Source organism: Schistosoma mansoni (genome assembly GCF_000237925.1).
Source record: "Schistosoma mansoni, WGS project CABG00000000 data, chromosome 3 unplaced supercontig 0192, strain Puerto Rico, whole genome shotgun sequence".
Classification (NCBI taxonomy): Eukaryota; Metazoa; Platyhelminthes; class Trematoda; order Strigeidida; family Schistosomatidae; genus Schistosoma; species Schistosoma mansoni.
Window position 1 is genome coordinate 339,793 of NW_017386013.1, and position 15,326 is coordinate 355,118.

Genomic DNA, 15,326 nt, shown 5'->3' on the forward strand with positions numbered 1-15,326 from the left:
ACTGCTAGCCACTATCCATCTCTGCTTACCATGCTTGTGAATTAAGGCCATATCGAGGCAATACGTACAGTATGCACATATGCCAATTAGAGACTGACCAGTTTCAGTCCTAACAAATCGATGGGAAGATTCAAACAAACAATGCTGAATGAATTTGAAGTTAGGAAAGTATTTGCTAAAAAAGATGTATTATGTGCATATTGTTTAACAGTACGTAAGTATGCTTATATTGGCGTACCTTTGAATTGCGACCAAATACTTTAGGTTCTGGAATATTATAACTTTTTGGAGCAAGTAACACTGTTGGGTTGGTGAGGAAAATATCTTGCAACGTTATGAGATGCAGTTAGCCCTTATCACTAGCATAGCTAATTAATTTTTATGAAGTCGTCAACTATGAACAATTAGATCAGAATATGATGTTAATGATTTATCTAAAGGCGAGAACTAATGTACTTTTATCGGATTACAGATATGCTGAATTCATTATTTTATCAAGAGTTTGAAGTGAACACGTGCTGTAACGAGTTACTATAATTTTCCTTCTCTGATCTCAATCTAACACATCAGCGTGAGTAGGAAAATACATAAGAAATGGCTACACCCTTTAAAGGCAATAGTTATTTTGAAACGGCTTGTAAATCGATGAAACGAAATTTGAATATCTAACACCTGATAAAATTTTCGGAAGTCAGCAGGATAGTCATTCAAAAAACACTTTAATGTATTTTAGTGATCGCTATACCATTCTTAGAACGAAAATTTTTATCAAACGTGTTATAATTATTCAATCGACTTTATGCTGGAACGCCTGCCAATCCCTATGATTGGACAGTAGGTCGGTGGAGACCCGCGCAGCTTGTTTTGGTTTCGATTTGGCTACTGTGTTGCGTGTATCTAAAATAGATTTATCGGTCAAATTCTTGTTTTTCAAAACTTTTGCGACTGTAAGTCTTTATCTTAAGTTAAATAAGAATTCGATTTGTTTTCCACAAACTTCGAAAGGTTTTTGATATGTTTAGATAAGCAGATTTCCCCGTAAAAGTATGAATTAAACTTACAGTTAATGTAGTTTCTTTCCGAACGATCACCTTATTTTTACTGCCTTATTCGAGTTTTACACTTCATGGAATTTATTTTTCACTTGATGCTCATGAACTTCTGTTGTTTCAACCGTATATTTTTATTGCATATTTGTAGGTCCTCGTTTTTCTGATATAATGCGGACAAGGTGAGTATTTGCCTTTTATGGTGTTATTACTTCTGTTTCATTTTAATACGCTTCGTTCCAAGGTTTTTAAAACTAACAAGACATTCTTGCCTATTTCAATGTATTCATATTTATGAGGTTTCCACAATTGTGTTTATATACCTTAAATCGAAATAAGTTTAAATTAAAAAAAATGCTTCAAATCATTATTTCACGTTGCCGCCGCTGGATGGAACAAGTTTGTCTGTCAAGTTGCGACTGTACATTGACCCCAAAATAAAATAATTTACAAAATAACCGCTTAAGCTTTGTATAGCATATTCTGCGGTTACTAAATATTTCCATTTGAATGCCCAGACCACTTTAAAGAATAAAAACTGGTAACGAATATTTTGTTCCAGTGTACATTAGTCTAACTATTCCCCTTTATTATTTTGTTTCAGAAACCGAGGTCAGAAGAGATCTATTGTATCATCGCTAGGACTGGGCCCAAAATTTACCAAACATAAAAGTGTTGTTGATCTTAAGTGCTCTGGTTCAAGACGAGGTCGTACCAGTACCTTATTTTTACGGAGTCAACCAAGGACTCGTTGGTCATCTGAAGGTACACGAACTCGTGTAGGGGTCAACCTGGGAAGACCAAGAATTCGTAAGCGCGGTAGTCGGGGTCTTTGTGAAAATAGTCGTCTGCACTGTACGGTACGCTTGGAATCCAAAACTTGCAGTTTTTCATCTGATCCTCTAGTGCATACCGTGTATGCTACGCGAACAAAAAGTAAAGGTTGTGACTCATTTACTTCGATCAATCACAGTTCAACTCTGAGATCCCGTATAAGCAAAATAAAAGTGGAAGATGAATCTAAGTTTGACATATCGAAACCTGGTAATGAGGTCGAGCCAAAACTTAACACTAGTAATCCACCTGGTAGGCCATTTAGTAGGGGAGTCAAAAGAGGACGTCCACGATTCTCTAGAGGTCTTCCTAGGTCTATTTGTGACACCGGAGCTAATTCGGCTAGGAAATCAGTAGACTTCATATCTAGCGAGACCACTGTTCAAAGTTACTTCTCCAAGAAATGTGATTCTCCACTACACAATACTTCTGTTATTGACTGTGTGTATCCGGAAAGTACATTAAAGCCGGATAAACCAAATGGAGGTAACTACATATCTCATGACAACAAATCAGACGTTAAAAAAGAAGATAGTGAAATCCCTGCTAATTTACCTTTACCAGCGAAACGACGACGTGGAAGACCTCCTCTTAAACTTTGTTCTGCACTAGTTTCTAAAGCCAGTGCTCCCATAAAATCTGAAATCAAGGAAGTCATTCAAGATGAAATCCAGGAGTCAGTTTATTTACCTCAGGATTCACATCACTCATATCCAGAAATCACTAAAGAACGGAGGTTTTCAAGTATTGATCTAGTGCGCACATCATGTACAGCTTCACCCTTTCAACTTCGTTTCGGTGCCACTGATGATGTTCTCCAAGAAGTATTAAATGAAGTAAATGAATATGGTTTTGTAAAGTTGCCTGTCAAACGTATAAGAAAAGGTCGTCAAAAACCTACTACCCCTCCTGGCAAGGTAGATGAAAATCAATTTGTAATGAGCTTCGATTCTCTTTCTGTTGAAAGAATTTTCGACTCCATTTGCAAAGAAGACAAATTAAATGATGACCTCGCTTCGAAAGATTTGTTTCTAGCAATGAGTGGCCTCTTGCGCCCAGGTGTTTGTGAAGTATGGCGCAGACGACGAGAGGATCGAAGTAAGCAGTTGAGTCGAAACTTGATGGGTCGTTTACGTCCTAATCCTCGTCCACGACGATACTCTGACATGATATCTCAAAGTAGTCATCGTTCTCACATTGATGGTCTCATCTCACTTGATGGTATTCACAATAATGAAAAAACTCGACACCAATCTACACGTCCGACGACTGTGTCAGCAGCAAGGTTGACTGCTGCTAAGAAGCTCATTCGAGCTAAATCACATGTCCAGAGTAGCCTTCAGATTACTCCTATTAGATCCCAAAGTACTGGATATGTAGATGAATTGTGTCTGGACTCAAGAGCAGGTCGGTCTGCACATCGTACTCCTAAAATGAATGTTTCTATATCATCTAGAACTAGTCGCCATCCAGACGTAAGTCACCATATTGATTGGAAGTTTTGTTATGTCTCTTCAAGTAAGCAGAATGAAGTCACAGGTCTCAGTAACAGCCTTCAGCGTCGCCAACGCCAATCAAGTTTTAATTCAAAAGGTCGCATGGAAAATGTTGGTAACTTTTCACCCATAAGGTCACTCGATAATAGTCCTTATAATCTCGAACAGGATAGTCTGGAAGATTCTTGTGATATTCACAAAACAGACATGGGAAACCAAATACAACTAAAACCAGAAAACAGGGTTCATCTCCAAATTAATAATCCTAACGATGTTGAAAGGTTCAATATAAATTATAATAAGTCTATACAATTATCTGGTGATCGACGTCTCGAAAGACGTCGCAAAAAACGCCGTGCAATCACATTCCAGAGAAAACGTCCTAATGAGCGCTTTTTGACTTCCCATAGACGGGACAATTGGTATTCAGACAAGACATATTTGCGTGATGATTCTTCTGCATCATCTTCAACATCCAAGTCTGGCATTGTAGATGCTTATGGAAGGTCTTTTCGCCAAGCAAGATGGTACCATCACCGTCCTGAAATTGGACATTCCGAACGAACAGGATCAAGTTACTGTTGCCATAGCGGTTTAGAATCTCGTTCATTACGAAAGTCCGAGCGTTCATTAAGTTCTCGGCGCATCCATACAAGTTCTAAGTTTAGCAGCCGCCGAATCGTATTGCCAGAGCCTAATCATAGTCATGCGTCTCGTCATCGCATCCCTCGACGACCAGATAGGATGTGCCAACTCACTCTCCTTGATCGTTTAGTCCTTGGACTTAATTGTAGTGTGTCGCAAAATGATGATGAAATCCATATTAAACAACTTCATGCAGAGGAATTGAATATTCTTACACAACGTATGAGCCGTACAGGTTTTTTTATACAGTCTCTTGCTCTTCGACAAAATGCTAATAACGATGCTGAATATAACATTGTCCTTACTTTCTCTTCTGAAAGTGAAGCAGGTACAAGACGTACACGGTGTCCTAATTCATTATTCCGCTCAAAGTTAGATTCTCATGATAGAGCCTCAATCTGTCGCTCTCTGTCGGTCTGCGATCAGAATGCCTGGAAAAAAGTCAAAAGTCACAATCGTTCAAGGCGAATTTCTTGTTTAGCCTCACGACATTCTTATTTATCACATTCACGTCATATAAGTAAGTTCCATCATTATAAAGACTCAAGTGATTCTTCGTTGCTTGTTGGATATCAAAGTGATTCGGGTTTACTTGTTCATCGCTCAGCAAATTATGTACGAGAGTTCCATTCTGATTGTGAGGAGTCTGGAACGCTCCGGTATAAACACTTTGAAAAATTGAGTGTCAGCAGGAAAGTCAGTCATCATGTTCTGTATAGTGCTGATAGTAAACCAGGACATTACTATTCTGTTTTCGGACCCCTTGATAAAGCTTCACTTCGGCATCTGCAAGTCAACTCATCTTCTGGCTCGACTAAGATAGAAACTCATCGCTCTTGTCTACCACCCGAACTTAGCTATATAACTAGTAATACAGATGTACATAAACGCTCAACAATCTTGTCTCGCATTTCGTCAGTAAAGGACGACGAACACATTAACGTGACTTCTCAAGAGTCTTCGACTATTCATATCAGTAACTCTTCAAATACTAACTCAAATAATTCCAGTCATGGAGTTTCAAAACGTGAAGCTAACTTTTATATTGTTGGTGCTGTTCAAAACCTGCCATTTCGTCGTCATAGTCCGCGCAAAGTTATTCGCAAGGTTTATACTGGTAGTCTCACCATACCGAAAATACTTAATCGCAAGAGAATTCCTGCTCTACCTACTAATCCACTAGGTGGTCCGAGTGTTAGCATACCAGTCACGTCTACCAACTCTCTGACGAGTACTTTGGTGACTAATTCTATCGTTAGCGCTGTATCATGTTCGACATCAAGCAGTTCAGTTGGCCTAAACTCATGTGCACCAACCCTCCTTTTCCATGACGCTCAGTCAGTACCCATTTATTCTTCAGCAACTCATCTCAGACGTTTACAAGCTACTGTAACATCGTTAAGCATCGTACAAAATCCTGTATCAACTACTGAGCAATCAAAAATAAGCGTCCCTCCTTTAGCTGTTATACCTTCAGTTATAACTGATCCACAGACTGTAACCAAAGTAAAGATGCAGAATTCCGATATCGCAGCTACACTTCATGACACTCTCAATCAACCGGAAGCAAGTGCATCAGTTGAGACTACTAATCACGGAGATTTACCTAGAGATCACTTGTCAGGGTCTGTAACTGTCGAACGTGTTACCAGTGAAAATTACGGTGAACAGAATGTCTCAAAAGCAAATCCAACTGATGCTAATGATCCCATTACTAAAACGCCGGAAACTGAAGTGGGTGTAAAAGATTTCGTAAGTGAAGTGTGTTTCATCTAAGATACTCATGCTCACCATGTTTTTTCGTAATATAATTTTATTGCACACTAATAAACTATGGAATATATTTTTCTTAGCACATAACATCATTCAATATCTTGTTAAATATTTGAGATGATTAATATATTTATAATCTTAGAGTAAGTCAATCCGTTAGATTTTTTTTACCGACTACTACACTAAACACGTACTATTATTTAGGGGGCGGTGAATCTACTATATATAATCTACTGACTAGTGTAAACTTCCACATATTCGTTTCGATAATCGTAAGGGTTGGAAATGCAAGGACATTGTAGTGTTATTACTAACGAGTTCATTGCTAGTTAAATTTACATGATCTTGTCATAAAGTTCCTACAAAGTTCCAGGTTAATTCGGTCAGACAGTATACTACAGTATATAGATAGTACTTAATAATGCACTGAGCAGCCGGATAAATGAACTATTTGATTAATAATTGGTTTAAGGTTAATTGTTGAGATAATTTGTAGGAGCTTGTGTTAGATTAACATGATTCAAATAACTTAAAGACATTCTGCAACGTATGTTAACTTTTTAGGACTCGTATACTTAAAACACTACCAACTCGTTACTTTAGCTCTCTCAGTCAGCACTGATTATTGTGCGATTTGAAAATTTTTTTGGGTAAGTTATTTTCATTGGGTAGATGTAGTCCAAGTTCTCATTTTGACCTTTTCTCAAGTCAATAGCTGTAAACTCTTCTGGTTACGTCTGTTGTTTTCAGAATCACTAGTCTTTTTTTTTTTAGTTGTCAGATGTGATTTCTAGTGAAACTGATATAAAAAGTGTGAATCCTGTAGTCACATCCGGTACGGATACGTGCCCTTCAGGTAGCGCTCCATACAACGTAGTCAGTGCTGCCAGTTCCTATACTTTCACTGCCGCAAATCCTTTCAACGATGAAGAACCTATTTTAGGTATGGATGATTCCCAAACACCAGCTACGTCACTTAGTGCAAGTCAACTGCTCAAACTGAAACGTCTTCATGATGAAGTTGGGCGACCAATTCAACGAAGAGACTCCAAATCTCCTCGCTGCTCTTCTCATACACCATCACAGGTCCAGTCTCCTATATATCTACCTGCTCGTTCTCAAAATCAGTCACAGGTAAGCATTCCTATAGACTTTTGTCTGTTGTTATTGTCTTGTCTCGTCTCGTGCAGTAAAATTCTTCTTATGCCTTCATTTTATGTTACTGTCTATACATGTATGTTCTCAAATGATTTGTGAATCATTTACGAGAGAAGTAATTTGCATTCACTTCATATACTATCCATCTATCAGATGTAAATTCGCCTCTGTATAGATTACTAAACTGTTGAATATTGATTCCATGAAAACAACCAAAAGTTTGACTTTTCTGGCGATTTAATGTTTCCGCCCCACTTTAGAAAATGAATTCAAGTACTTAGAAAATGTAGGAATTCGGGGCTTCTGGTTGTCGCAAATAATAGGATTTAGGCAATTAGCATATCAGTCAACTGGTCCTACATATCAAAGGTTTTATGCTTTATATAATGAGTTGTTACATCTTCACCACAAATACCATATTGTTTTCATAGTCTGATTATTCCCTAGACTATTTTTGAGGTTGGGGTTTTTTCACTCTATCTTAAGCATAATCTTCAACGCTACTTCAATCGACTCCCAAATTGTAGATTATGTACTTCTAGTCATTACAAATTATTGTATTAGATCTTTTATTTATTTAAACACATAAACATTGGTACAAGGATGCACCAAATATATATGTGCCACACTTCGTGACTCGATTTGTGTGGGAGCCGGAATACTGCCTGAGTGCCCAAACTGAAGCAGGTGTTTTTCCTAATGGACCACTCCCCAAACCTTTGATCTAGAGGTCTAGTCCACAAAGCAGTGGAGCAACGTTAGGAGATGCAGTCCCATGGTAGACTGTGACAAACAATAGGTTCATACATCATTTGTTCCCTCAAGGTTCTAGGGCTTATGTACACTATTGGTTTGTGTTTTGACTTGTGGTCGACTGTTATGACTGCGTCACCAATTGTTATATCTAGTCGTCGCTGATTGTTATGTCGGAATCACTTATCACGTATACTTGTAAAGCGAGAAACCACTGCAGTTCCCACACTGCGAGAGTAAGAACACAAAGACTGATACAAGTGAAGATCTATTAACCCCGAAACACGACGACGACCCTAGTTGAAAATACACTCATTTATATATTGATTGTACGTCCATTTTGACTGATAATTAGGATAAAATCACATATATGAAAAAATACTTAGAGTTATAACAAATCATATGCTACATATCATGCTGAGCATAGTTCATGTTAATTGAATACAAGAATATCGTATGTTATACAGAATAAAATGTCATACGGTAATACAAAAATACTACACTGAGTATTCATCACATTGAATTAAAACTGAAGTAATGTTGAACAAAATTCATAATGAGTAGAAGAATGTAATTCCGACTTTTCATCTCATCATATCAGTTTGGAATCGGGTTTTCCCCACTCCCATAGGTGGATCCTCCATATCCACCAACCTAGACATTCGCTTTTCGTCCTCTCAATTTCGTAAACAATACACCCACTGCGAGAAGGCAGTGAGTGAGACTTCCCTGGCCGTGGATGTTAATGTTAGTATGTTAGTTTTTGTGTTCTGAAAGGAACTCGTCCTTACTGTTACTCCAGGTGGTATACGTTGTTTATCACCTAGTGTTCATTATGGATTATGTTTCGTAAATTGGTTTCTAAGTAATAGTACCTCTCGATCGAATGGTTACTAAACATAGCTAGTATAATATCAGACAACGTAAGCATTAATTACCGTACGATGTCTAATGGATCCACACGAAAGGCTTCGACAAAGTGATCAATACACCCATTTTTTAATGCAGAACACTGTAATTATTCACTTATTCAACCATTCTCATTTCAAGTGAATGAAGCATAACATATGGGTGTATGATGTGTTTAATATGAATCTTTTACTATCACTTCATTTGTGCATTTACAACCCTTGATGGATCTCACTTTTACCATTTGAGAGAATTCGTGTGAATGACAGTGGTGACTAGAAGTATTCAGTGGGTATTTTCTGAGTTCTTAGTGTCATTCAGTGTAATAAATAATATTATACCAAGATGAAATACTTTGATGAATTAGCCTAAAGTCTTCGAGTTTCACAGTTTAATTTTTGCTCGGTATACTTTTAACGCGTTAACTAAATGAAACGCCTTTAATGCATTATGGAATATGCACAAGCAAAATCTCATGTTTTACTGATTCTAAGTTAAATCGGAATCAAAATGCGGCGAAAGTATTTTCAGTTTTTTTGTTATATTCAGAATTTCAGTATTCATACGTCCATTGTTAAACGCGATAAATATGGCCAATTCTAACTGCTTAACATCCCGATAGGAGCTGTTGTCACGGTTGACATAAAGACCTTTTAGATTTACAATATGTAGTTGCTGCTGCATATAAGTGCGCAAGTGAATATTGGTAGTTGTACTGATTAAACTTTTCCATGCCTTGTTAACGACTGTCTTTATTACTCTAGCTTCTTATGATCAACAAAAATAGCTGTTGTCAAATCTTACGGAGTCTTCTAGAAAGGTGCGTCTTTTCGTTCATTTGCTTCCCAGTTTGTTGGTTGTTTACAACTTATTGTCGTTATTTATCAGTTTATTCCGTTTTGACCGCGTTTTAAAATCGGAAAATTTGTGATTTTTTTAGCCACTCGAATCAGAAGCAATTGTCACACGGTGCCCACAAACTTCCCAGCTTCAACAATCTCAGCAGTCCATTCAATACACCTCGTCAGTACTGTCAAACACCTCTGGGCTTAACTCCGAATTTCGACCATTCCCCGTGCATTTAAATCAAGACCCTGCTCATAAAAGTAACCCAAAACTTGAAATAGATGATGACGACGATGATGACATGGAAGATTTCGAGCTCAAAAACGTTACGAAAATGTATGAACCTTCTGTTGCTACTTCATTTCAATCTTCTGTACCATCTCATAAGTTAACGTCAAATCGTTTTTTCGACAACAGCGCCCTATCTACTGTACCAACAACTATATCTTCAGAACCAGAAGGTCTTCCTTTTATGACTGCTCACTATCCTACAGTAATGAGAGCACCTCGCATAAATTGGCCGATTGGACGTCCTACTTTTAATCCAACACTTACTGGCAGCTTGAGATTGCCATCACAGTGTTTTAATCCTTTAGTACCTGCTACAGTTCGTTGTTTTACGGAAGCAGACCAAAATACAGGTAAGTTGAGTAGTTAGTAGATCAGTAGTATAATCTATTTGGCTCAATAATGAGCATACAAATAACAAAAACTACTTTATTCGGTCACCGAATTTAAGAGACTGGAATCTGTAGATGGTTCAGTATTTAAGAAGTTTAAATCTCGTTGTTATCCCTGTAGATTGTAATATTTATTCCCAGTTTGACTCCAAGTTTAAGTTGATTTCTGGGATACTGGTCCATCTTTTATCCATTTTAGTCTGGCAACATATCTAGTTTCTCCTACATTAATGGTGCAGATGATATCGCGTCCCTAAATCACTAGTCCTCAAGTGACTTATCCTGATGGTTAAAGCACTTGGATTCTTACTGGCTAGTGGCACTTTCGAATCCGACTTTGCTCACCTTTGTTTAGGCGATCGGTTAGTGTCATCAATCGTCACACAATTTGACCTAAATCCTGGTACGTAAACCTGTATTTGATAAGTGGGTTATATTAGTTTTTCAGGATGTTCACTTCTCACCTTTATTTAGCTTTGAGGTATCCATCCTTCCGGTGGTACCTTTTTCTGCACCCGGATCTTTAGACACTCGTAGTTTACGTGACGGCCCTCTGATCTAAGTTGGAACAGATTATTCCTATCAACCACAAAGGCTCTGAACAAACAAACCGATATTTAAATTATTTGCATCTGTAAGTTGTTCGATAATGCTTTAGGAATGATCCCCAATAATATCTCATTTAACAGTAGAGAATGGCGTGTGTTTAGGCACATCACCAGTTTTGTTAAAATTTCTTGAACTACTCTATTTAACTCCAGTTACGTGTATTTTAGTCTGTCATGTGTCATGTATACTGGGTATCAGTGTACTCTTTTCTGTTACACGACCTAAAAACGTGACCATTTAAGTAATACAACCTATTAAAGTTATATATCAAGTGAGCAACGCCGAGGTCGGGTACGGAACATAGTGTAGAAGAAACAAATCAATCAGTAGTTTTGTGAGCAAAACTACTCCATTACAGACGGTTCATGGTTTGTTATAGTGTACTAAGGAATTAAATATCTTTTAGGTTAGATGAAAACTTTTTATAGAGATGTTAAATAAGAACGTATTTCTGTATAGCTTGTGTTGTTCAGTGCTACGTAGTTCGTATTCTCATGTTTCTTAAGTAAGAGGGAAAATATCTCTTCGTACCTATTTAAATGATTGTAACTGAAAAACATGAAACTGACTATATCCCTTATCTTATTTTCAGCTCAAATTGATCGTTGTTCAAAGATTTTCTTCTATGAAACGAAAATTTCCTAGTCCTAATTGTAGTTATCTTATCACAAATATCCAAACGGCTGGTATAACAGTTAGTCTGATAACATTATCTACTTACTCAGTTCAAAAAGTGCTGTATATGACTAGTTGTACAGGATATATGGTGTGATTCTTTATCTTTCACTGTGAATACTTTTCAAAATATCTAATAATTTTATCTGTAGGGTTTAAATAATAAACTTGTTGACATAAACTACTCAGTTTTATCTTCAAGTCTTTATCTTGTTTCGTAGTTTGGATAGGAAGCTATAAGAGTGTTTTTTTAAACCTTATTGAAGTGTAAACTAAACTAACACAAGAAATTATGTTTGTTGTTCATGTATTATACAGTGTAGGTGTTGACACAAAATTCTCTATCAATAAATGTGGCAATATTTTTTATTCAAATCACAAACGGGTTTGCAAAACATCACGTGAATTGATACATTATTTACGAACCTCATAAACAGGAAAGGTTATATCCTCTAGTTGATGATTTTTGTATTACTTTTGAATATCTCACTGTCTCTTTACATGTGCTCAGTCACCACCTACCTCAACGGGAGTATGTCTGGGTGGTGCATAAATAAGCTGGTAAAAAGGTAGGGACTGCCAAACCGATATATAGCATCAGTCCATGATTGTTGATGTGAGTTATGCCTGGTAGCAGCAGACTACCTAGTTGGGGTTCACGATATAATCGCGATCAATGGCTGGAGACTTTAAAGGATATGGGTCAGAATCATTTACAGTGGCACAGGTACATTCACTCTCTATCTTCCTCTTCATTTTGGATTCCAGCATTTCTTCGTACATACGTTCCCACCGCGTCTTTGTGAAGCATATTCTCAATGCTTAGTCTTTCTCATTGTTATTGATACTACGTTACTTTGATTCTTTTGCCATATATCTTGTCAATTCCATATTGTGCTTATATGGTATGGTAACATGAACTAACGCACATATTCGAGATTCAACATTGACTGATCTGATCTCATTGTATCACACCGTTTTCCTTTTCAGGTAGTCGTATTGTTGGTCAAGGTCTTTCTACACCGCGAGCGTCGACGAATGATAGCGTTGGTGATCACTTTTTACTGTCAGGCAAACCCTTCATTTCTTCTTCCGTATCTCCTATTTTTTCTGGTTCGGGTGGAATCCCTATTATGACCACTGTCCAATCCTCTACAAATGCTTCTGTATGCTCAGGGCCACCTAAAAGAACGGTTGTTCACAAGTACCACTCTTTTAGGAAAATTTTACCGAAATCAGATAGACCAGTCATGCTTCCGACTGCACCGGGATTCAGCATATCTCCGTTCAGTACGAACACCGCAGACTTGGGTAGATTTTCAGTACCCAGTAGTAGTTTTGGCATGTATAGACCTGGTTCACTTGGTGCTAATACTGTTTTACCTTGCGAAGTAACCACTAGCAGAACTTATATCATGGACATTGGCACACCAAACCTAGCTGATGATAGTTCATCAATTCCAATTCGACGCAATTTGTGTGCTACTTCCTTAGCGCTTGCTAACTCAAACCAGTCAGTATTAGCAACTAATCCAGCATCTCAGTTACTTAAAAGCCTACTCGAACGTGACGACTCGCGCTCTGCCACCGGTGTTGTTACAACATTTGCTGCAGAAAATAACTTGTCGTTTTCTATGTCTACTGTTGTTAGCACTTCAAGTTCCACTTCTGGAAGTGGGACTCCACTTTGGAATCAGCCGGCTCACCAGAGTCGTGGAACTTGGCAACTAGGTAAACGAGCTGTCAGTAGTTCCAACCACCGTTCTCCTCCAGACAGTGTATCTCTCAAAATATCTCATACTGTTTTCCCTACTTCAACCAGCTCTCAGCCTCACTCCTCTCCAACTTCCTCTAATCCTCCACCTATTCTCCCACCAACTTTACGTTTAACACCAGGACCGACTTCTCGATTACAACAGCTTCAACAACATTATCAACGACAACAAGAGGCTCAAAGACGCTTCGAACAGGATTCATTGAGTAAACTAGGTGTTGCAGACAGTGTATAAATATAGACCGTAGGTAAGCCTGTTGTAAATAATTTTACCCAATCGTTTATTTACCGTTTATATTTTTTAGCGATGATCTCCCTTGAAACTTAAAAGCCTACCTTTCTACATCCTTAAGTAAAAAAGACTGCCACTATAAGTTTCTTTGAAGTTGAAGCATTGATAGTTTAGGTAGAATTCATAATCACAGTCTACTCTGTGCATATCTGGATTTTATCAGCTACTGGCATGATATAAATTGCCTAATAGCAGTACTTGAACCTGCTTTTCACTAGCTTTGATTATTTGGAATGTTTAAAATCTTCATTTATTTTCAGGTTACATAAAATATCAGTAGTAAGGGTATTCGGCTATAGGTTAATTTTGTTAATCTAACTACTATTTAATATCCAGATGTGGTAACATCTGTTGGGGAATCTCGCTGGTTGAATTAGAAACAGTGACTTTGTATGACCACGTTATCCTCTTTTTATTACATCACAACACAGTATCATAGTTTCCAAAGTTTTGTAAGGAAATAAGTGAGGAGAAAAAGCACTACTAATTATAGTGATGTTTTAAACATTTTCTAATTTATCTGTCTTCTATCACCTATCTGTCACAGATAACCATTCATTGCGTTTGAAATTATTGCGAATTTTAGTTTACTGTTAAAGGTATGTAGTGGCATATCATAAAAACACTATAAAATCTGGAATACATCTTTTATGACTTCTCATTGTTCATTTTGAAGTTGTATGAAGTACTTTCTATGTTAAATGTAATTTATTCAATTCCATATAAATATGACTAATTCTTTGCGCGATTAAGAATTGTATCATTTAATCGTTTTCCAATGTTATCGTAATTTCGCTTAATTACTCCATCATTGTCAAAGAAGCGTAAATGCTATATTGCTTTCAAAGTATATTATTCTACACTCTGTAGATAGAAAATCTTACTCCATCTTTCTTCAAAATTGACACTGTTCAATGAACTGTTTTGTTTCGTCAGTATCTTTTCGTCCATCAGAATTATCATTTCAGTGATATTTTTACAATATATTTTCCTGATGTTTTGTTTACATAATCATCCTAGTATTTTACATAATTTTATTCACGCTTTTTTGTACTTTGTTTGTTTTACAACAGTTCTCCTTCTCTTACCGTCTCCATTGATACTAGAAAGAAATGAAAATATTTAACTCATGCTTGTTAACTTAATCTGTAAAAATTGTTTGCCACATACACTGTAACTCATGTGTCATTCCTTGTACACTATATCTCCGCAACCTGGCAGCAACAACGGCTACTTTTCAGATGTTTTTTTCTCTCTCGCTCTGGATTCTCTTCATTGTGTAAATATGATCTAATGAACAATTACGTATATTTCATAACTAAGACTATTAATAATCTATTAAAAATATATTTCAGCATACATTATAGATAACTGAATGTTGTGGCTACATTTCTGGCAATTCCACATGTTAATTATTAATGTGAAATCTGAGTATACATGTATGTAATTCATTCAGCCACATTGTGAACGTGTATTTGATTGAAAATTTTACCTGTTGATCCACCTTCTCTCTTCTCATTCATACAGAGTTCACATTAATGCATCGTATTTCGTATTGAAGTCAATTTTTTTAGTATCTTTTTTATCGTTCAGAGTATTCAGACCAAAACAGCATGCATACGTACATACATAGATACATAATTCCAAATAGTCCCTTCTCTAATTTATAAAACTTACGTAATTTCCATCCTGTTATCGCAAAGAAAAATTGTTATTGGTGAGATTTTTAACTGTCGCAAACAAAGCTTACAACCTCTACATCATATATATATATATATATATATATAACAATGTTTCCATTTTTACTTGTGATGTTTCGTATTTATTTCACCA

At 36.9% G+C, this 15,326-nt stretch overlaps 1 protein-coding gene across 1 annotated transcript; it reads left to right on the forward strand.

The window, feature by feature from the left end:
- Nucleotides 1-1,220: 1,220 nt before the first annotated feature.
- Smp_125960 (hypothetical protein) lies at nt 1,221-14,567 on the forward strand (the record flags this gene model as incomplete). The annotated part of the gene is made up of 6 exons (XM_018791200.1): nt 1,221-1,231; nt 1,654-5,776; nt 6,572-6,931; nt 9,558-10,104; nt 12,418-13,449; nt 14,203-14,567. 5 exons carry the CDS (start codon nt 1,221-1,223, stop codon nt 13,434-13,436), a joined length of 6,060 nt encoding a protein of 2,019 aa, XP_018645612.1. The 3' UTR covers nt 13,437-13,449; nt 14,203-14,567.
- Nucleotides 14,568-15,326: the final 759 nt, after the last annotated feature.